This window comes from Salmo salar, chromosome ssa16 (assembly GCF_905237065.1).
Source record: "Salmo salar chromosome ssa16, Ssal_v3.1, whole genome shotgun sequence".
NCBI lineage: Eukaryota > Metazoa > Chordata > Actinopteri > Salmoniformes > Salmonidae > Salmo > Salmo salar.
In genome coordinates this window covers 15,942,183-15,966,747 of record NC_059457.1, presented here as the reverse complement: position 1 = coordinate 15,966,747, position 24,565 = coordinate 15,942,183, and the positions used below count along the sequence as shown (strand labels likewise).

The 24,565-nt window shown below is 42.1% G+C and overlaps 1 protein-coding gene across 1 annotated transcript in view; it reads left to right on the top strand.

The window, feature by feature from the left end:
• The first annotated feature begins 7,326 nt into the window (after positions 1–7,326).
• Positions 7,327–24,565, top strand: part of LOC106573171 (SLIT-ROBO Rho GTPase-activating protein 1) — a 157,138-nt gene continuing 139,899 nt past the window's right edge. Inside the window, 1 exon segment of the mRNA XM_014147891.2 lies at positions 7,327–7,847. Within this exon segment, the coding sequence (XP_014003366.2) occupies positions 7,784–7,847 (64 nt within the window). The 5' untranslated portion in view covers positions 7,327–7,783.

Below are 24,565 nucleotides of genomic sequence, written 5' to 3'. Positions count from 1 at the left end.
TTCCTTTCCTGTGGCGGTCCTCATCGAGAGGCAGTTTCCTCATAGCGCTTGATGGTTTTGTGACTGCACTTGAAACTTTCAAAGTTCTTGAAATGTTCCGTATTGACTGACCTTCATGTCTTTAAAGTAATGATGGACTGTCGTTTCCCTTCACTTATTTGAGCTTGGTTTTCTACCAAATAGGGCTATCTTCTGTATACCACCCCTACCTTGTCACAACACAACTGATTGGCTCAAAAGCGTTAAGAAGGAAAGAAATTCCACAAATGAACTTTTAACAAGGCACACCTGTTAAAACCTCTCTAGGGTATGTGGGACGAAATCGTCCCACCTACTCAACAGCCAGTGGAATCCCGTGGCGCGATATTCAAATACCTTAGAAATGCTATTACTTCAATTTCTCAAACAATGACTATTTTACACCATTTTAACATGCATGTTTTGTTCAATCAAGTTCATATTTATATCAAAAACCAGCTTTTTACATTAGCATGTGACGTTCAGAACTAGCATACCCACTGCAAACTTCCGGTGAATTTACTAAATTACTCACGATAAACGTTCACAAAAAACATAATTATTTTAAGAATTATAGATACAGAACTCTTCGGCAAAAGCACATTCTGCAATATTCTGAGTAGATAGCTCGCCATCACGGGCTAGCTATTTTGACACCCACCAAGTTTGGCACTCACCAAACTCAGATTTACTATAAGAAAAATTGGATTACCTTTGCTGTTCTTCGTCAGAATGCACTCCCAGGGCTTCTACTTCATCCACAAATGTTGTTTTGGTTCAAAATAATCCATAGTTATGTTCAAATATCCTCTGTTTTGTTCTTGCGTTCAAGACACTATCCGAACGGTGACGCGCGGACGCGTATCGTGACAAAAAAATTCAAAATATTCCATTACCGTACTTCGAAGCATGTCAAACGTTGTTTAAAATCAATTTTTATGCGATTTTTCTCGTAAAAAGCGATAATATTCCGACCGGGAGACGTCCTTTCCGTTCAAGGACTCAAAATCTAAAATGGACTCCTCATGTGCACGCGCGCCCCCGTCTCATTGTTCTCAGATCGACCACTTACCAAATGCGCTACTGTTTTTCAGCCTGGGAAGGCAGAGTCATCATTCAACGTTCTGGCGCCTTCTGAGAGCCTATGGGAGCCTTACAAAGTGTCACGTTACAGCAGAGATCCTTTGTTTTCAATAAAGAAAGTGTAGAAGGCCAAGAAATGGTCAGAGAGGGCACTTCCTGTACAGAATCTTCTCAGGTTTTTGCCTGCCATATGAGTTCTGTTACACTCACAGACACCATTAAAACAGTTTTAGAAACTTTAGGGTGTTTTCTATCCAAATCAAACAATTATATGCATTTTCTAGTTTCTGGGCAGTAGTAATAACCAGATTAAATCGGGTACGTTTTTTATCCGGCCGTGCAAATACTGCCCCCTACCCCCAACAGGTTAATTGAAATGTCATCCAGGTGACTACCTCATGAAGTTGGTTGAGAGAATACCAAGAGTGTGCAAAGCTGTCATAAAGGCAAAGTGTGGCTACTTTGAACAATCTCAAATATAAAATACTTTTTTGGTTACTACATGATTCCATATGTGTTTTTCATAGTTTTGATTTCTTCACTATTATTCTACAATGTAGAAAATAGTAAAATAAAGAAAAACCCTTGAATGAGTAGGTGAGTCCAAACTTTTGACTGGTATTGTATATTTGGGGACTACATTCACATTTCCGAACTCCAAACCATATAAACTTGAATGCTTATTGGATTTAATCATTTTCAGGTGATATGTATTTGTGTAATGAGGGAGGGTGTGGCGAAAGTGAATAACACCTTATATCAAGGTGTGCATAATTATTAGGCAGCCTCATTACCTCAGGTAAAATGGGCCAAAAAAGAAATTTAACTGACACTGAAAACGGATGTGACACTCTTTAAATAGCTAAACTATTGAGGTGTGACCACCGGACATTCAAACGTTTTGTTGCGAATAGTCAACTGGGGCGCAAAAAAACGCATGGGGAAGAGAAGGTGCAAATTAACTGCAAAAGACTTGAGAAGAATTAAATGTCAAACTACCAGGAACCCATTATCTTCCAGTGCCACCGTATTCCAGAACTGCAACTTACCTGGAGTGTTCAGAAGTACAAGGTGTCAAGTTCTCAGAGACATGGCCAAGGTCAAGAAGACTGAAACAAGACCACCACTGAATAAGATTCACAAGTTGAAGCGTCAAGATTGGGCAAAGAAATACCTGAAGACAGATTTTTCAAAGGTTTTATGGACAGATGAAATGTAAGTGACTCTTGATGGACCAAATGGATCAGTAATGGACACAGGGCACCACTTTGAGTCAGGTGCCAGCAATGTGAAGGAGGGGTACTGGTATGGGCTGCTATCATTGAGGATGAGGTAGTTGGACCTTTTCAGGTTGAAGATGGACTGAAACTCAACTCCCAAACCTACTGCCAGTTTCTGGGAGATTCTTTCGTCAAACAGTGGTACAGGAAGAAGTCCTCAGCATTCTAGAAGGCCATGATCTTTATGCAGGACAATGCTCCATCACATGCATAAAAGTACTCCACTGCTTGGCTAGCCAGCAAGGGCCTCAAAGATGCCTGAATAATGACCTGGCCCCCTTCCTCACCTGACTTAAATCCTATTGAGAACTTGTGGGCCCTTCTCAAACGTGAGATTTACAGTGATGGAAGACAATACACCTTTTTGAACAGCATTTGGGAGGCTGTGGTTGCTGCTTCAGTGAAAATTGATCGTGTACAGATCAAGAAACTGACAGACTCCATGGATGGAAGGCTCATGGCAGTTATTGAAAATAAGGGTGGCTATATTGGTCACTGAATATTTTTGAAAGGCCAAAAATGTAATGTAATTGTCATTTTGTATTACTTATCTGTTACACTTACTCAAAAAATGTAGAATAAACAAGTGAGTTGAGAGAAATTATTTTTGTAATTTAGTTGCCTAATAATTCTGCACACTAATAGTTGCCTAATAATTGTGCACACATATATTTCCCTGAGAAAGACAAAACTCACTTTTCCTTTGTTAAACATTCAGGTTTGAGGTTCAATAACATTTTGGATTGACTGAGAGCATTGTGTTTGTTCAACAATAAAATGAATCCCGAGGAATACAATTTGCCTAATAATTGTGCACGCAGTGTACTGAGCAAATATGAACGCAACATGTAACAATTTCAAAGATTTGACTGAGTTATAGTTCATATGAAGAAATCAGTCAATTTAAATTAATTCACTAGGCCCTAATCTGTGACTGGAAATATAGATATGCATCTGTTGGTCACAGATACCATAAAAAAAGGAAGGCGTGTGGATCAGAAAACCAGTCAGTATCTGGTGTGACCACCATTTGCCTCATGCAGCGTGACACATCTCCTTCACATAGAGTTGATCAGGCTGTTGATTGTGGCTTATGGAATGTTCTCCCACTCCTCTTCAATGGCTGTGTGAAGTTGCTGGATATTGATGGGAACTGGAACACGCTGTCGTACACGTCGATCTAGAGCATCCCAAACATTCTCAACGGGTGACATGTCTGGTGAGTATGCAGGCCATGGAATAACTGGGACATTTTCAGCTTCCTGGAATTGTGTACAAATCCTTGGAACATGGGGCCGTGCATTATTATGCTCAAACATGAGTTGATGGCGGCAGATGAATGGCTTGACAATGGGCCTCAGGATCTCGTCACGGTATCTCTGTGCATTCAAATTGCCATAGATAAAATGCAATTGTGTTTGTTGTCTGTAGCTTATGCCCACCCATACCATAACCCCACCACCACCATGGGGCATTCTGTTCACAACGTCGACATAAGCAAACCAGTCGCCCACAGGACGTCATACCCGCTGCCCGGTACAGTTGAAACCGGGATTAATCGATCCAGCACACTTCTCCAGTGGCCATTGATGATGAGCACTTGCCCACTGAAGTCGGTTACGACCGTGGTGAGGATGATGAGCACACAGATAAGCCTCCCTGAGATGGTTTCTGACAGTTTGTGCAGAAATTCTTCAGTTGTCCAAACCCACAGGTTCATCAGCTGTCCGGTTGGTTTAGAGTACCCTTTTATTGTCCCCAGCACAAGGTGCACCTGTGTAATGACCATGCTGTTTAATCAGCTTCTTGATATGCCACATCTGTCAGGTGTGTAGATTACCTTGACAAAGGAGAAATGCTCACCAAATTTGAGAAAATACGCTTTTTATGCATATAGAAAAATTTCGGGGATCTTTTATTTCAGCTCATGAAACATGGGACCAACACTACATGTTGCGTTTATATTTTTGTTCAATATAGGTATAGATGGACCTTTTATCAATTAGATTTGTTAATCTCCTGCGTCCTCTCTCCTCTGTCTTCTCTCACCTCTTGCGTCCTCTCCTCCGTCCTCTCTCGCCTCCTTTGGAAAAGGGTCAAAGTTAATCGATGAGAGTTGGTGATGGATGGCAATTGGTTTGCTTGAAATGAGACGGTCCTTCTCCGCTCGCGTCATTAGGCAAATTATGTTTACAGGGGTGGATCCCAAAATAACTGTGTAAACTGACATATTGCAATAAAGTAACATATTGTTTTTAAACATGTGCATGTTTTCCTCTTCTGACACAACAAAAGATTATTCAAAAGGTGTGTGGCAGATTTCAAAACTCTTCCCTCGTAGGATACACATGAGTATCCTCAATGAAAGTTGGCAATTGAGGAGGTGAAGACGCTTCCATTTGTCTACTAAAGAATTGGCACTCAAGGACCACTTATCGTTTTCCGGGTCACGGAGGAGAGAGGACGGAGGACGGTCTTTTGCCAAAACGAGAAAACCCCATAATGTGCACAATTGTTACTCAGTTACAATGGGAATAGTTGAAAATATTAAAAGGTCTCTTTTCACAAAGCATGTTGAACACCAAATATGCTCTATATTCTCATAGGGTCCTTATCGGGGACATTGATCCTGTTAAAGAAAACAACTTATGTAAGTCGATGTCGCTTTTTACATAAGATAATTCCATACATATATTTTCACTGATACCGTAGACGCACATAAATTGAGGTTTATGTCACACACCACAGATTAGAGGATGGATGGATGACTTGTAATATTGTATAGAATATATTTTATTTTTACAAAACCATTTTGAAGTGTAGAAACCGCCAAAGCTATTTCACCAATGGAAATATTGTAACACTGGTAGCAGGTGAGGCCTACTTTGTATAATCATTTCAATGTCACTGGAGCCACTTTGATGCAATGAACAGCCGTGCTTATAATATCAACACTGCCTTGGGGCGTATGTATATGTGGATCACACCCTGTACGTACATACCTGGGGAACTTCTAGCAGGGATTTCATGATATTATCAGAATACATAATCGGCCATCTAGCAATTCTGGCAAATGCCAGATGGGCTGGACACACAAAACTGACACACAAAAATATTTATATATATATGTATATATATGTATATATATATATATATATATATATATATATATATATATATATATACAAAAATCAATAAATTAAAGGTGACATGGCCGGTGGCCCATGGGCCTGTTAAGTTGATATTTAAAAAAAAATATTAAATTCACAATCTCTCTGTTATACTAATCTATGATGAGCCTTTGGCTGGTCATTGAGCAACGACCGGTCCCCCTACCAAGATTGGCAGGCCCGGTTTAATGAGCTGAGGTCACGCAAACTCACATTGAAAGTGAAAACACAGCATCAGCACCTGTTCTGACTCTGTCATCAGTTAGACAGCCAAGATCATGGACGGTAAAAAATGGAAAGGGTGCCTGTAAACATAGAAAGAGCACATTCTACATTGTCCTCTCACTCTAAACGTTCTATTTTTCAGGTGGCTAAAGCCATGACTTGGTCAAACAGTAGTGCATTATCCTCATGATTCCTGTAATGAAAGTGTGTGCAGTGCCCCTGTGTCTGTTTTGCTGGGGCCTGCTGCTGTAATGAGCGAGCCACTCTCCTCTCCCACATGCGCTCGAGAGAGAAATGTGTCCTGGTCTTATAACCTTTAAAAATGCAATTGCAGGAAAGACACCAGTGGAGGCTGCTGAGGGGAGGACAGCTCATAATAATGTCAGGAACGGCGCCAATGGAGAGAATTTCTTTTTTTTAATTACATTTCCTGCAATTCTACACATTTTGCCATGGGGCGGAGAGAAAACATTGGAGTTTTACAGTTAATTTCCTGCAATTCTACCCATATTGCGATGGGGTGGAGATATCATTTTTTTATCCAGTTTTAAAGCTAATTTCATGCAATTCTCCACATTTTGTAATGACTTATGTTATGCCATGTTAATATGATATCTGAGTGGGAATGACTAACAAAGTCAATGAGGGTCCCTCTGGAGGTCAGGGCCCCTGGGCCCGGTTGGTATTCGGCCATGATTAAGACAAGTTTAAATAGCTGGCTAGACTAACTACCAATCTAAACATTGTAGCTGACATGGCCAATTGAGTGACTGTCAGTGAATGACATAAAAAGAGAAGAACTGCTGATGCACAACCAAGTTGTAAAGAATGGTGTTTGCAATGCCAGCATGGTGTGTGCAACGCCAGGGTTGTGGGTTCGATTCCCACGGGGGGGCCAGCACAAAAAAAAAAACAATGCATGAAATGAAATGTATGCATTCACTACTGTAAGTCACTCTGGATAAGAGTGTCTGCTAAATGACTAAAATGTAAATGTTTCCATTGCATTTTCAACTCTAACTAATTTCATGCTATTCTACACATTTTGCAACAAGGCTGAGATAATTGAGTGTTTTTAAAGCAAATTTCCTGCTACTCTACATTTTCTCATTAGGCTAATAGAAAATGTAGAAGTTGTATACTTAATCTCATGGCTGAGAGAAATGTGCAATTTTTAAGCTAAGTTTAGATAGCTGGCTAGACTAACTACCAATCTGAACATTGTTAGCTGACATGGATAATTGAGTGACTGTCAGTGACTGACATAACAAGAGAAAAACTGGTGTTGCACAACCACATTTTGCAATTGCAGTTTTGCTACAATTTTAATTCTCAGTAGTAAATTGAGACCCAACTGAGTTCCTTTTGGGGGGGGGGGGTCCGACCAAATCATGGGCTGGTATGAGGTTGTTGGCGGATCACAGTGATGTGGGCTGGTGTGGATAAAATGCCAGGCCCGAATTCTTGCCCAAGTCCGCCCCTGTAATCGGCCCTACTGGTTAGACAAAAATCATGTCAATCCATGTCTTGTTTCCGTTATGCCTCTTCGATACCTCCCATTTCCACAGTGACTCTCCGGCAGCTGCGCTGCAGTCAGTCTTCTCTGTGAAAAACAACGAGGCAAATGGGAAGTGTGGGACCGGGGAAACTAGAGAGCACCAAAGGAAGTATAAGATTAAAGTCGACATACTATATATTGGTACTCCGCGTGCAATAAAACCTCGCACCTTCTCTACTTGCGTTGAACATGGTATACTTTACTGCGTGGTTGATCTGATTATCAGAGGTTATGCTGTTGCACCGACTCGACATCTTCGCTCTGCCTGCCGCGGCATAGCCAGCGGTTATCTGTGATTTCATTGATTGATATCAGGATTTCGTGTTGGCCTATTCTTTTCCAGCAATAGTCTACTCGTGTAGGAGAATGGACTGAACGTTTTCTTGAAAAGCAACTTTTTTTTGTTGACTAATAGTTTAACTTCCGAACTACTCTAAATCGACCTGAAAATGTCTAATACAAAGTTCAAAAAGGATAAAGAAATCATTGCTGATTACGAGAGTCAAGTTAAAGGTACGTTTGTTTATAATGTTGTATTTACATAATTTTGCCTAGATTATTTTATCTCCATTATGAGCCTATTTTCTATTCAATGACAAACCAAATCCGTGGGTCCAATGTCTAAACTCTGACCATGAGATGTATGGGTCAGTGGCACACCGCAGTTTCAAGGTCTGAGCAAGAATTGCAGTTTTATAACTAATCTCATGCTATTGTGCAGATTTTGCCATGAGGTTAAGATAAAATGTTTATATTTTAAAGTTAATTTCCTCCAATTCTACACATTGCCATGGAGCAGAGTTGTATAGCTATTCTACACATTTTGCAATGAGGCTGAGAGAAATTTGCATTTTTAAAGCACATTTCCTGCTATTCTACACATTTTTCAATGAGACATAGAAATTATTTTATTACAAGTGAATTTCCTGCTATTCTACACATTTTGTGGGTTGCCATGGTTTATGTGTTCATATCAGTGGAGGCTGGTGGGAGGAGCGATAGGAGGATGGGCTCATTGTAATGGTTGGAATGGAATAAATGAAATGGTATCAAACATATGGAAAACACATGTTTGGCTCCATTCTATTCCAGCCATTACAATGAGCCTGTCCTCCTATAGCTCCTCCCACCAGCCTCCACTGATTCATATGCTACCTTGGGGGTGGGGGTGCTGCTGTTCCTGACGCTGTTCCTGCTACTGCCACCACACCCTTTAATCCATTTTAATGGTCTCTTGTGTTCATTAAATAGATCACAGCATTTTCTTTGCAACTTTGGGTAGAAATCCAATAGCTTTTGCTTATTATGAAAATGAATTATGTGGTCCAGCCAGTCCTCCATGAAAGCAATTCCGTTTGTCCTTCTCTTAGCAACTGAATGCTTCAACCAAACTCTCCTTGAATAGTCCAACAAATGGCAGCTCTCTGAGATGGCTATCGGTATGGTGCAGTTCCCATATGAAGACTTTCCCTACAAGTCCCAAACTTTTGAATGAGAAATTAGCTAGTGACTAAAATGTGACAACCCTAATAAAATAATACAATTATAAACCATTGCATGGCACTCAAATGGTTTTCAATAAAATGATTTAAAAAGACATCTCTATATGTAGTGTGAACAGTGACATTTACCATTCAACCCAACACCATTACCATTGCAAAACACTATACAGTGTTTGTTTGGGACTTTTACCATCGAAGACCATTAGAGACCATAACATTGAAACCATTAGAATTGCTGTTGCCTAATGGTTCACTTGTTCACCAGGAATGTTCTAACTAATCCAGACCTTTTTTGAAGGCAATAAACCAAACACAGGGGTGCTGTTTTCTGGACACAAATTAAGCCTAAGAGCAGGACAAACAATGCCATGAAGTCCAAAATGTATGGGCGGAACTAGAAACTTGGCTGACAGAAGTATTACAATGTAAATGTACTTTTAACCCGCCTGTCAGTATATTTCAAGACATGGCATATGAGGGTGCAGTGAGATACCCGGTGGGTTGGATGATATTTTTCTTGTCAATCATCTTGGGAAAAAAACGATACTTTACTGGAAATCAACAAATCCTTCATCCTTAACATAGTGGAAAGGTCAAATGCTTTATCTAAATGTTGAATGTGCGTGGGCGACGGAGAGAAATAAAATGGTGCAGTTTGAGGCCATGTGGGGAAGAGTGATGCGGGCGCTGGAGATGGGTGTGAGCAGGTGTGTCTGAGCAGGTGTTATGTCATTGATGTTGGTGTGCATCTGTATGCTGTTGTTTTGTATGTATGTTTTTGTATTGTTTAAAAAATGTAATCTTACAAAAAAAAGACAAACTGAATTGCTTTCCAAGAGGACTGGTTTGAATTGTGAGGATGACCACACCATTTATTTTCATCATGAGCAAAAGTTATTGGCTTTCTACCCAAAGCTGCAAAGAAGATGTTGTGATCGATTTAATAAACACAAGAATCCAGCTAAATTGATAAAAGGGTGTGGTGGCAGTAGCAGGAACAGCAGCATCTATTGGGTAAAACTTGGTTCTTAAACACAAATTTATGGTAAATAATGCAAGTGACTTCAATGGCTAATTTATCTGAACAGGGGAGAACATCACCACATTCACAGGGAATGATACATTAAAAAAGATGAAGAAGCAATACTCCAAGCAGCAGCTCCATACTACTTGTTAGACATAGAGAACTGATGCTGTATTGGTTGTTGGATTGGTGTGTGTGTTTGTGGAATTCATGGATTCCTCATGTCTTACTCATTGTTATTACATTTACATTTACGTCATTTAGCAGACGCTCTTATCCAGAGCGACTTACAAATTGGTGCATTCACCTTATGAGAAATTATGGTGCAAATTGGATGTTAGGTTCTATATTTTTTGAAGATTATATTTGTAAATTTTTTTATTTTACCTTTATTTAACTAGGCAAGCCAGTTAAAAACAAATTCTTATTTTCAATGACGGCCTAGGAACAGTGACAGAACGACAGATTTTTTTTACCTTGTCAGCTCGGAGATGCGATCTTAAAATCTTTCGGTTACTAGTCCAACGCTCTAACCACTAGGCTGAACAGGGGAGAACATCACCACATTCACAGGGAATCACCACATTTACAGCCTATAAATTAAAATGGCCAATTTGGGTGCAATAAATTAGCTTAATTTCTCAGTGATGAAATTATATTTAAACAAAATAATGTTTCAGGAATGCTAATCTTATGTTTCTAACTACAGAAACTATCTTTCTTGTTCTGTTTCAGGTGAGATTACTCGTATAGCTTAGTTAACTCACTAAAGCTTTTGTCAGACTTCAGTCACTGATGAGAGATCAAAAAGATGTTTGGGCCACGTAAAAAGAATTGAACAAACTTCTATTCTGGTTTAGTATCCAATATTCTATACAAGTCTGACTGAATATTGAGAGAGAGATTGAAACCTATTTAGGTAGATTGAAAGATTAGCATTTGTCACTCTGTGTTCCCTTTTATCCTCACTGTTCTCAAATGCTCTATCCTCTATTTTGGGTTCACTTGTTTTGCCTTCCTCATGTCATGTATGACTTGTTTCAAATATACCGTCATCGGTCACTGTCTGCAACACAGGTCAGTAAAAGTAGTCTAACCCAAATCTTATTTCAGGCGTGTCCTAATCCTTCTCAACCGACGGTACTGATTTAAATAGCTCCACTTTGGCTTGGAGTGTTCTTGTCACCTCAACCTAGCCTGGATCTAAAAATAACAAACACTAGCAATAAAACCTGGTGTTTATACAGGTGCTTCTCTTGATGCTTAGCTTGCCGACGTTTATGTGTATTTTCCAACTTCTCCAGTCTCCTCCAAGCCCCCTGCAAACAGACAGAAGGCTTTTTTTCCAGACAAAAGTGCACAGGAAACAGGCAGTTGCACCTGCTCTGTGGTAACCATGAGGACTTGGCCCTCGGCCAAGGAACTGCTGTTCTCCAGAGCTGTTAGGAGCTCTGAAATGCCACCTATTCACGTCTCCATAGCAAACCTTCAATCCAGAGAGCGAGAGGGATGGTGGTGGGGGGACCATGTCGCTTGAGGAATTACCAGATTGTGTGCGCTTGAGAAGCTCTCATTTGCGAGGAATGTGTGCAGCACCTTCGCCTGTGATGACTAAGGCCCTTCAGCCTGTAATAGAAGGGTGATGCACAGTCATAAGGGACACTGGCTGCGGGACCTTCCGTTTTGTAATGCAAAGGGGATTTGATACACGGCTGATACAACTGAGGAAAACTGTAGCATTCCTCATGGGGAACGGAGGTGTGAGTAGAGCACACAGACAGACAACGTGTTACTCTATGGCCCATCAGCCCTGATCTGGCTGTTGGTTTTACAGTTGTGTTTGTAGATACTCAATGTAGTTTGCCACATATTACGTTTCGAGAAAGATTGAGTTTACCCCATGATTAGGTTAAGGGGAGTGTTCCATTGAGGCATTGTCCTATTATTTGCATACCTTGCTGTCCACTTTGCATTGTGAATCTCTAACTTTTGTTTACTCAGTGTGAGAAGTGTCTGTTCAAGATTATTTACCTTAGATGTGTTCTACTTTCGTCCTATATAGCCATCCAGTCTGTCATGAGTACTGGTAGGAAGCATGGACTAATATGATTTCAGCGACATTTGGAAATAAGGGAATGGGCGTGATATCTCCCTTACACATTGGCCATAGACCAGTCTGTGTGATACAAGTTTGAAAGAGTGGCTATACTTCGAAAAAGGATTCCATCTTAATATGTTAAGGGTAGATTGCCACCAGTCTGTACTCCCAGTGTCTTGATTTGTATACAAATTCCTTGGCTCTTTCATTCACCATAATCCTGACCCTTACCAGGAAAGGTGTTTCAAATGTTCATAATCAGCTAAAGCTGTCACTATCATTTTGTTTAACAAAAATTTGGGTCATACTTTTTACAGGAATTTACTAGATTCAAAGGGCTGGGACGATATCAGTATTGCGATACTCGTTAGTATCACGGCAAGTAAACCACACAAAGCAGATTTAACTCCTTTAGGAAACCATTATGTTGTCATTCAGAGTAACATTTATTTATTTCCCAAGCTATAGTACACAATATTTTACATACAGCAGGTTTTTGAAGGACCAAAGAGAGAAAATATCATGATACTGGTATCGTCCCAGTCTGCTAGGCTCCAACCGGCTCAAAATGAAGACATTTGGTGTTACAGAAATCAAGGACATGAGTTATACTCATGTAGTTATACTACATGAGTTAAACAATGTTCTCCATTCACTGTAAACACTAGGTTGTGAAATCCTTTTGGCATCCCAGTTTTGTAGCAGCTTTGATAGGGAGTCTCTAAGAGTTTAGATATGTAAGTTAGCTTGGGATTGCGCGGAGACTTCGATTCTTCACTTAAAAGGTATGTCAAACCATACAACTCCATGCACGAGGACTGTTTTTACCGATTTTTACACTGAACATTTTACATAAACACATTTGACTGGAAGTATTGTACAGATGCAAAGTTTGGTAACAGAATTTCAGTCACATCTCCCTCAGTTTATGTGACCACATTTTCCAAGAACTCTGTTAAATATCTGCTCCACATTAAGATGTCTGCAGAAAGAATGGGGTGTCAGCTATGACATGACACCTTGAGTCTGAAAGAAATCTATTTAGGTTATTGAACTACAGTAAGTGAAGTGGATTTACACCCGGTAACAGAAATGTGGTAACAGCATTTTCACCATGGGTCCCTGATCTGTACTACAGACATGCATAATATTGGATATGAATGTCGTTCTCTTCATGGTGATGTATCCTAAATAGGTACACAAAGGTAGAAATATGCAATATCCTCCTTTGAATATTTGGGTATTCTACATACTGGCTAATATTTGAATGCGCTCCGCCACCAAACAAGACCAAATTTGGTTGGTCCGGTCTAGACCAAATCTGAACCAATCACACATTTGGACATCAAAGTACAGCAAGGTCGAGTACAGAACAGTATAATACACTACATTATTGTACTGAACTCTATTCTACTGTACATGACTGTACTGAAAAACTCTACTCTTTACTGTACTTTACTGCGCTCTACTGTACTGTGCTGTCCAAACATGTGAAACATGGATGTCGATGATGGTTTAGATTTGGTCCAATGATGGATGTCTGTTTGGGCAAAACTAAGGCCGGTCCGGACATCTGTGAACAGGATGGAAAATAGTTGAAATATGTATATACAGTGTCTTAAGTTCGAAACTGTATAGACTCTTAGCTTTCATTGGACACCCAATTTGACATGCTTCTATGAACTTCACATGTTGGTGCTCATGGGTCCTTTTACATGCAAATTACCATTAGCCAAAGCCTATTTCTGAAGCCGGAGGCGACTTTTGTACAGACATTGATTCCTCAAGGAGCAGAACAACAAGCAACCACAAAGGAAAGGAGAGTCTGTTTGATGTGCTACTTTCCAGCCTCATTTATTCAATTTGTAAACATTTTTTTTTTACATGAGTACTGGTCTGCTTTATTTGGACAAATACTTGTCTAAGAGGACCCTTTTATCCTACTAGTAGTCAAACATTGTCCACCTGACAGATATGCCTGACATCAACTCCAGTGATTCTACTTTGCAAAGAAATATAAAGCATTTCCCACTCTCTACTGACAACTTCTGAGAGCTTCATGGAGAAAAGCTAAGAGTGATTATTATTAAGTCAATCGTTTATCCTCTTGTTTAATCCTCTGGAGTTCTTTGCTGTCTGGCTTTGGCAGTCTCTCTTGGCAGGCTGGCAGTGTTTTCAATCAGAGCCTAATCTGTCATTCAACTGACATTCATTTCTTCAGCATCTTCCAGGAAGAGTTTTTTTTTTTAAATTCTTCCCCACCAAATAATACGTTAAAGGAAATGATTAATTGGCTATGTTACTGGGAAGTCTGCGACTCTGAAATGAACATCAGCTTTTAAACTTCATCAAGACGTCCATGTGTTTTATTCACTGACTTAGGCCTATACATCATGTATTATCATGAAACATTGGATAGCTCATTATTTAAGCCAGGTGAGGGGTTTGTGTGAAATGGGACTTCATCTGTCATTCTGAACCGAGGATGACAACATTCCCCTGTCTGTTTTCTCTTGACCCCAGAGGACCCTCTCGTTGGTTTGATGTCTGGCGATGGCATTGCCGTCTGTGGCCCCGGGTCGTGACTCTGTCGGCCAGTCCCCACAAGCTGCTGACAGGGGTCCTGTCCTAAACCATCATAAAGGGTGCCCCATGTGGTCTTCCCCACAGCTTTTGAAATGAGATGCTCGCCCCTCTGCATTGCTGATGACAATGGCTGGGAGTGTTCATATGTATGCAAGGCAAGGGGGCAAGGGGGCACACATCATAGCCCATGTTGTTCTAGTTATGTTTTAATAGAATGGATTTGTATTGGGGTAAAGGATGTTCATGTTGTTTAGCTTGACTACATACAGTAGATTCATATTTTGTTTACTTGAGCAAAAACTGGCGTGTGAGTATACTGGAACAAAATAGATGGTGTACATGATTTAATAGCTCATAACTAAACATAAGTGGACTTCTAGTTCTATGAGTAATCAAAACAAGCCCAGCGCTGCCAGTACTGGGATTGGCTGGTGGGTGAGGCACAGAGACGGTAGTCTATGTGAATCCAAATGTGTGGTGTTACTCCAGAGAGCCGTGTACACTAAAGCTGCCTGCTCTTTATTTAGACATGATTCCCAGCTGTACCTGTGGCTCATCGTGCAGCTGAGTGCTGACACCACCATTTTGGATTGCCAAAACATTGAGACCTTCTCTTTACAGGTCATTACCATTAGTCCTATAGAGGGAAGACGCACGAACAAGAGCAGCTCTTAGAAAGTTTGCTCAGAATGTTGAACATGTGGGGAGTTTTCTGCGGTCTGTCTCGCTGCTCTGCCTACTAGTTTCCTAAAGTCTTGACTCTTGTCAAGGATATCCTGTTTTTCATTACTTTTTTTTTTACTGTCCATACCAAATAACAAAAAGACTGCCGGGACTTTTTTCAAATGGCCAATCTGGATGTACTTCCTAGTTACCAGCTGTTTCCTACAGTATGTAATAGACTCAAAGTCCTCTACAGAGATGTTGATGACACTAAGAGATCCCAATGCACATCATGTGTTGGCTTTCCTATGATCACACAGCCGATTTTATGGCGGTGCCTTGGAGCATGTAATACCGGGACTTTGATTAGCAATATAGTCAAACTGTTCCCAGGAGGCTGCTGGGTGACACCAGCGAGCAGTTTATGGGCAGGCAGCTGTTTTTCCTCAGCATCTTCATTCTGGAACAGACTAAAAGGTGTCATGTGCCACGTTATGAGCCACATTCAAACTCTGTGGTGTGTGTGATTGCATTCTTGTTGAGGTGGCAGACAATGGTGCGAGATTAAACGGTTTGTGCATGGTCGTGCTCTGTTGACGCTGTGAAAGAAGTCTGTCTCACAATGGCCGTGCCTTGTTGTCACCTTTCATCCTCTCTTGGTAAACAGCCATAAAGGGTGTGTGAAGTGTGAGTTAAGCTGAAGCCGGCTGTCAGCGTTGCCGCCTTATTTGGGGTGACGTCTCATCTTCTCGTTAACTCTCGAGTCGCATGGCTCCGTGCTGCTGACTCCTGGGCGTAACTAATTATACTGGAGATGTGTTAATGAACACAGTTCCCCCATGCTATGCAGGGGTGAATGGCGACATGTCATTTTACTTAACCTTTATTTAACTAGACAAGTCAGTTAAGAACAAATTATTTTTTACAAAGACTGCCTACCCCTGCCAAACCCGGACGATGCTGGGCCAATTGTGCGCCGCCCTATGGGACTCCCAATCACGGCCGGATGTGAGGCAGCCTGGATTCAAACCAGGGACTGTAGTGGCGCCTCTTGCACTGAGATGCAGTGTCTAAGACCTCTGCGCCACTTGGGAGCCGGAAATACAGTAATAAAATGCAAGTTCCTCTTCTATTCTCAAAATGCGAAATGATTGATGAACTCCGTTGTTATATATTCTCTTGGACTTGATTCGTACTATACAGACATCGCCTCGTTAACTTTCCATGCAGGCCAATGCATGAATCTTAATCGGATCCAAATCACTACATATTTTTTGCCTCCAAAGAGTCAAGTCCTCTGTGTCAGCTGAGATTCTAACAGAGTAACAGGGAATCTGTTAACAGAGCTCAGCCCCTACTCCTGTTAAGCTCACTAATGTCCCAGGGAACAGGGGTGTTAATAAAGATCAGGCTTCAGAGAAGCTAATGGGATTCAGACACTTTCTACAGCACGTTGTCTTTAAACGCACCACACACACACCTACCATCTGTTTTCCACAGCCCCCTCCGCTTTGTGCCGAGGTTTGCCGCCTTGCGGATATGCCTTGCTGTCTTCATCCCTGGTGGTATGGCGATGGGTGTTGGTGAGGGCGGTAGGTGATTGACAGCACCATCTGTGTGCACTCACCCTTGTTGCTATTTAATAAACTCAACTGAGCACAAACACAAGGGCCACCCCTGCTGTGCTTTTCACTCGGGCCACAAAAGCCATCGGGACAACAGTGCAGCCCCCTCCCGTGCCAGACCCCATCCCAAAGCCAAACACTAAGGGCTCAGACACACCAATAGCGTTTACTGGCCGAGAGTACTTAGCACCTCTGAATGTAATTTGCGAACCGAGCGCGCACCTATTTTACATGTAGAATCATGTGAAAAATGCCTGCTGTCAGATGTCTACAGCGGGTGGTCCCTAAAACACAGCGAGTTGAACGATCGGCATACAAACGCTAGATCCATTCGGTGCAATGTGTACGAGCCTTCAAGTTGCACTGTTGCAGGGGGAACTGATGAACGAAAAGGAGCCCAGGCTTTTGTCATGTGCTGTAACTGACACTGGTTAATTGAATTCCGTTCTACTCCTTAACCCTGCAAAATGCAAGCCAGATTATATATGCACTACCCTTCTCTTACCCCCCCCTCCTCCCTCCCCGTCTCTGTCTGCTTGTGGTGTTAGTCACAGAGTGGGATCTCTGGGTGGGACAGGACCTGACTGTAGAGCCGGTAATGAGCTGGATGGGGAATCAGGATATAGCTGCGTGGAGCTGCACTGCATCAGTGCTGATATGAGATATGTGGTGTTAATGAAATTGGACCACACTGGATCGAGGCTGCTGGGATTTCACCCATCCTGCCTGGCAGCCAATCCATTCCTTTGAACCTCCTGAGAGGACTAACGGATGGACGGACGGACAGACAGACCCCTAGACTGTCCATTGTGCGAGGCTGCTGCCTGCCACTCAGTAGGGCTGAGTTGGGTTTAAATCTTTGGGAAGGATCAGCAAATGGACATAAGTATTCGGACCTCTTCACTTTTTCCACATTTTGTTATGTTACAGCCTTATTTTAAAATTGATTCAATAGTTGTTTTTTTTCTCATCAATCTTCACACAACGCCCCATAATTACAAAGCAAAAAAGAATAATTGGCAGGGCGGCCAGCTCTAGGAAGAGTCTTGGTGGTTCCAAATGTCTTCCATTTAAGAATGATGGAGGCCACTGTGTTCTTGGGGACCATAAATAATGCAGAAATGTTTTGGTACCCTTCCCCAGATCTGTGCCTCGACAGAATCCTGACTCTGAGCTTTACGGACAATTCCTTCAACCTCATGGCTTGGTTTTTGCTCTGATCTGCGCTGTGAACTTATATATAGACAGGTGTGTGCCTTTCCAAATCATGTCCAACCAATTGAATTTACTACAGGTGGAATCTAATCAAGTTGTTGAAACATCTCAAGGATGATCAATGGAAACAGGATGCACCTGAGCTTCAATTTCGAGTCTCATAGTAAAGGGTCTGAATACTTATTTACATAAGGTATTTCTGTTTTTTATTGTTAATACATTTGCAAAAATATCAAACCTGTTTTCGCTTTGTCATTATGGGGTATTGTGTGTAGATTGAGGAATGTATTTCATACATTTTAGAATAAGGCTGTTAGGTAACAAAATGTGGCCAAAGTGAAAATATGCACTGTACACACACACAGACAAACAGCCTGTCCGGGGTGGTCTTCCACTGACCTTTCTACTCATTTATGAAGGTAGCAACCCTTTCATTAAAGCCACTCTTTAACTGCTTGCCTGCTATGAGTGTCTTTACATCCTCAAGATTCTTGACCTTTTGAGAACCACACCACCGATCAAAAATACATGCTTCCCTTAGGGGGGATCCGGTGAATGAATGTGACAATACATATACACTGAGTATACAAAACATTAAGAACCAGGTGAAGGCTATGATCCCTTTTTGATGTCACTTGTTAAGTCCACTTCAATCAGTGTAGATGAAGGGGAGGAGACGGGATTGTGTATGTGTGCCATTCAGAGGGTGAATGGGCAAGACGAAAAAAAATGTACGTGCCTTTGAATGAAGTATGTTCGTAGGTGCCAGGTCCACCGGTTTGTCTCAAGAACTGCATTCCACAGGGATGCTGGCCCATGTTGACTCCAATGCTTCCCACAGTTGTGTCAAGTTGCAACCTTAAAGGTCCTCAATGATGTCGTCATTGCCCTTGATTCTAAGCAATGTGTGCTGCTATTTTTGTAGACTTGGCCAAAGCTTTTGATACGGTAGACCATTTCATTCTTGTGGGCCGACTAAGGAGTATTGGTGTCTTTGGCCTAGTTTGCTAACTACCTCGAGTGCAGTGTATAATGTCAAAACATCTGCTGTCTCAGCCTCTGCCTGTCACCAAGGGAGTACCCCAAGGCTTGATCCTAGGCCCCACACTCTTCTCAATTTACATCGACAGCATAGCTCAGGAGTATGGCTACAGTACTTGGGAGTATGGCTAGACGGTACACTGTCCTTCTTCTCTCAGCACATATCAAAGCTGCAGGCTAAGGTTAAATCTAGACTTGGTTTCCTCTATCGTAATCGCTCCTCTTCCACCACAGCTGCCAAACTAACCCTGATTCAGATGACCACCCTACCCATGCTAGATTACAGAGACGTAATTTATAGATCAGCAGGTAAGGGTGCTCTCGAGCGGCTAGATGTTCTTTACCATTCGGCCATCAGATTTGCCATCAATGCTCCTTATAGGACACATCACTGCACTCTATACTCCTTTGTAAACTGGTCCATGTCTCAATTGTCTCAAGGCTTAAACATCCTTCTTTAACCTGTCTCCTCCCCTTCATCTACATTGATTTGAAGTGGATTTAACAAGTGACAGTAAGTAATCATAGCTTTCACCTGGTCAGTCTGTCATGGAAAGAGCAGGTGTCCTTTAATATTTTGTACACTGTGTGTGTGTGTGTGTGTGTCTCTATGAGTTCAGACTAGGAATTAGACAGGGTTCAGGTCATCGCCTCTCAGTTTCACGGTTGATAAGTCGTTTTAATCTGTGTGCATGTTTAGCCAACTCCTCTGGTGTGTGGAGGTAAGCTGTTTATGCATTTTGCAGTGGAGGGATCTCTTAAGACAAGTGTAAACATCCTAGAAGGCAGGCTGAGTCAGTCGGTCCCAGTCCCCCCCCCCTATTTCCACCATTTTCTTAAACAATGTGACATCTGCCACTTCGCTTCCTCCTTTCTATTTTTAAAGCCTGAGTGACTACAGCAATTTGTCCACAAGCTGTTGCTGCTAGGCTCAGGTACATGGCTTGTCCTGTAACAACCCCCTGGGAAGAAGTCAGGCTAAAGCTAACACGTCCTCAACAAATCCCCTCACAAGTCTCCACTTCTTCCCTTTTAAAAAGCCACAACATTTTCAGGACTTGGACTTACTTCCTGGACACTGATTTATCCTAGTCCTGGGCAAGGAAGCTATTTCGATGTAGAATCTCTATTGAATATCTCTTAGTCCAGGATTAGTCTTTGTCTGGGAAACTGCCCCTAGATGCAGAAGATCATGAGATGCATTGCTTGTACTGTAAGTGCATAAGGTAACGTGATGACCCTGTACTGAAACCACTTCATTACCAAGACATGTAAACTATTGAGTCATGAAGTCATCTCATCCATTATTGATGCGTTCAGAGAAGAGACTCTCTTAAGTGGATGTGTCACAGCGATGATATGATGATTAGACCTTCTTGTTGACATATGGGGTTGGCTCAGCCCTCTCTCCACTTCAATGTCTGACCAAACCTTGTGGCTGATCTTTTTATGATGATTATTTCTCTCAATATTTTCTCGTGGATATCATCGCTGTTTGGCCAAACTTTATTGTGTCCTTACTGTCATATGTTATCCATGGCATTATGTGAGACTCATTTGTGTGGCTTTATGTCTGTTCTCTCTTCCACTGTATAGATACATCCCAAAGCTAAGCTCTGGTTTTGTGTGTTCCCAAGCAGCATGGCCTCCCTGGCTGAATCCCAATTTGTATTTATTTATTTAATTTAACCTTTATTTAACTAGGGAAGTCAGTTAAGAACAAATTGTTATTTCCAATGACGGCCTACCCCGGCCAAACCCGGACGACGCTGGGCCAATTATGCGCCGCCCCATGGGACTCCCAATCACAGCCGGATATGACACAGCCTGGATGCAAACCAGGGACTGTAGTGACGCCTCTTGCACTGAGATGCAGTGCCTTAGACCGCTGCGCCACTCGGGAGCCCAGTGGCACCCTATTCCCTATATAGTGCCCTGGTCAAAAGCACTGCATTACATAATGAATATGGTGCTATTTTGGACGCAGCCCATCTCCTCTATTCCTACTTCCCATTGCTCTACCTGGCTTTCTTCTCAACCCGCCTCGCTACATGGTTCAACCAGTGGCGGTTCTAGACCATTTCAACTGGGGGGGCCAAGCTGGGGCCAGTTGTACTGTTAGAGGGGCCAGTTACATTAGACGTTATTGTTGTCATATCGTTTTCTTCACTGCATTGCAGGCATTAGCAGGCAAAAGACCATGTTCCGCGTTGCCACTGTCTAATAACGGATGTAAAAAAAGAACGATGGCAAAAATGTGTTATGTAAAAATGATTTCATACTCCACATTTAGGGGGGCCACAAGGGGGTCCAAAATTGTTGTCTTTTATGATGATTATTTCTCTCAATATTTTCTCGTGGATATCATCGCTGTTTGGCCGGGGTAGGCCGAGTTTGGCCGGGGTAGGCCATCATTGTAAATAAGAATTTTTAAATAAGAATTTGTTCTTAACTGACTTCACTAGTTAAATAAAGGTTAAATTAAATAAATAAATAAATACAAATTGGGATTCAGCCAGCACTGCCCCCCCCCCAGAACCGCTAGTGGGTTCAACAGCAAATTGAATAGAATTTGAAACAATCCAATGTTTGGCAGAGAGGGCAACGGAGCAGTCTTTATTGTGCTGACAAGTCAAGCCATGTCTCCCTCCTTCATCAAATAGGCGGTCAGTCATATTTCCTGGAATTGACAAAGACCGCTGGGTAACAATCGATTTGTTTAGTTGTTAAACAGTATGCATCCACTGTGGTTAATCCGTTTTTGGGGTTTTTACAGTATGTGATTTTCCACCTCATAGTGAACTTAGTTAGTGGTTGTAGTGATATGTCCTATGGGATTAGCGTATAAATGGTCCTCTTCATGTCTGAAGTAGTTAAAACAATCGCCCATCTTAATATTCTTCTAGTGATGCTTAATTGTTGCTGCCGTTTACTAGTGTTTCTGTATAGGGGGGACTGTCACCATTTCTCCTGTGTGTGGTTATACCAAGACGCTCCATATGATTTATTTATTTATTTATTTTCACAGCAGTTAGAATTGATTTTATCACCTGGAGTGAAAGACAATGGACAACACACAGGTTGCATTTGCTCTTTGTCCTGATGGAGAGGAGATTCATCTGCTGATCTTTTGACCCACATCCCCCTTTCTTCTACCTTGACCTCTTGACCTGCCAAATAAATAGCCAAAGGCCACCCCTTCAGCCAGGCAGCCTCAAACAGACGTCCAGGACCACAATGAGGAGGAGACGAGGGGGAAGCTGCTCTTTTTAAAACGCCACGCTCAATAAAATGTCATCCAAAGACCTCGTCTCCATTGTATCCTCTAAGCCTGATTTGAATTAGAGCTGGGAGGCAAAATAAGCTACCCTCTGTCCTTATGTAAAAAATTCAATGCCGTTTCAAGATTGTGGACACCCTTAAAATGTCTCCACTGGCTTATGTGGCCACTGCCACCTTTTTCTTTAACTCTGTCCCCAATCTGGGAGAAGTAGTGCCGGAAAGAGGGAAGAGTAGTTTCCCTTGGTCTTCCATGTCTTATCACCCACACAATAAAGGGCCTTTTGTAGGAAGCATGAGACTGAGGAGAGGGCCCAGGCCTGTCTGGAGGAGGGCTGGCTGTCTGATCCGGGAGCTCCAGGCTGGTCTTGTGAGCGGCGGGCTGGCTGTCTGATCCGGGAGCTCCAGGCTGGTCTTGTGAGCGGCGGGCCGGCCTGAACTCCCCTGGACCCTCCCTGGAGGAGGAAACTGGAGATATGGGTTCGGTTCCAGACACGGATGTTCTTTTTGAGAAAGAAAGGCCCATTCAGGAGATAGAGATCTGTGCACCATGTTCCTCATTGTGTGCCTGCTGCCAGCGGTCCACACATGGCGAAGTGGTTAGAAAGACGCAGTCCTCCTTTGGTCTTCACTGAGTTTAATGAAAAACCTCTGTTCTGTCCTTGGCTCTGCCTGCAGTCTATTTTAGGGTTTCTTGGAGAGGATTTATCCTTTGTCTGAAATTAGGTCCCTATGATAACTACAGAAGAAATTAGACATTTGTGGAAAGCCAAAGGGGTCATAATGCTAAGGTCATTGGGCAGAAATGTGCTTAGATGTCAATGTAATGACCCCTCTGACTTTCCATACATGTGTAAATGTTTGTAAGTGACTCCACTATTCAGACTGTTTCCAGAATGGATGCACCATATCTCTTATGGGATGCCCAACCTGAAAGCTTGGTTTCTACTGTATCACCTGGTAGGCTGGGACATACAGACAGGAAGAAAAATATCTGTAGAAGATCCTCACTGAGTCACCACCTCTGCTGCAGGAAATGCTGAGTTAGACAGGCACCCACACATTTTTCTCTCGCTCAGATTCAGATTGCTTTATTGGCATGAAATACAATGTGTAGATATTGCCAAAGCAGTATAGCGGTACAGCATTTCAGTAAATACAGTACAATGCAATGTGATAATGAAATACAGTTCATTTCTCTCACGCACACACTTGAGAATGCACACACGCGCATACCCACACAGTCTGTGCTAGAGTCATCTTGTTCAGCAGTCGTGCATTTTGAAAGCGTAGAAGAGAAGGGGCCTTGAAAAATGAGCACGCTTAGCAAAGAGAAACATGACAAAATGCCCCCCGTTTTATCTCCTTTGTCCACTTCCTGACCCCCTGCTGTCCCCCCTCTGTCCAGTGCACACTGATGCCCTGATCCTCGGCCCCTGCTCCTCCTGTCCCATGTGGCTGCCTTACTGGCGGGTGTAGTGTGGAGCCTCCGGCCCTGACAGATATGGCTGCAATGCGGTTATGATTTTTGTATTTTTTTTGTCATGCACATTTTTGAGGGGGGTTCTTTTTCGTTTTTTGGGTTAGAATGAAATGGAGCATAGTGCAAGTCTCTGTAGGCCTAGGCAGCTCATTTATATAATGGTTGAGTCTGGAGGGGCACTAGCAGTACGCATGCAGCAATCCAAAGTTAGTCTATTGAGCTCAGGTTGGTCTGGAAATAGACTGTGCCTGCCTGACACTGTTTTGTTCAGTTCTTTTAGTCATGAGTCACTGACCCAAGTAGAGCAAGTACAGTTTTAGCCAAAGTGGACACCCATGAAGAATGGAAAAGGGCTATTCACTGTGTTTTCAAAGTCTTTGAATCATAGGCTATAATATTGCTCATTATAATGCTACATTTTAAGCATGATTCTAATTACACAATCAGTTGCGTAATCAAAATGATGGCTTGGGGATTTACATAAAATATATGCAATATATCAGGATGTGGAGGATGTCTGAAAGCAAAACACTTTATTCTCACCAACACCAGAGACATTTGTATCCATGTTTTGGTGTAAATTGTTTCCTGGCTGTATGGACATACTGAATAAATACTGTTAAGTTGCGTGTGTGAGTCCTGAGATAGACACCTGACTTGTATATCTTACTTTTTAATCAGGTCGTGTGTGTGTGTGTGTGTGTGTGTGTGTGTG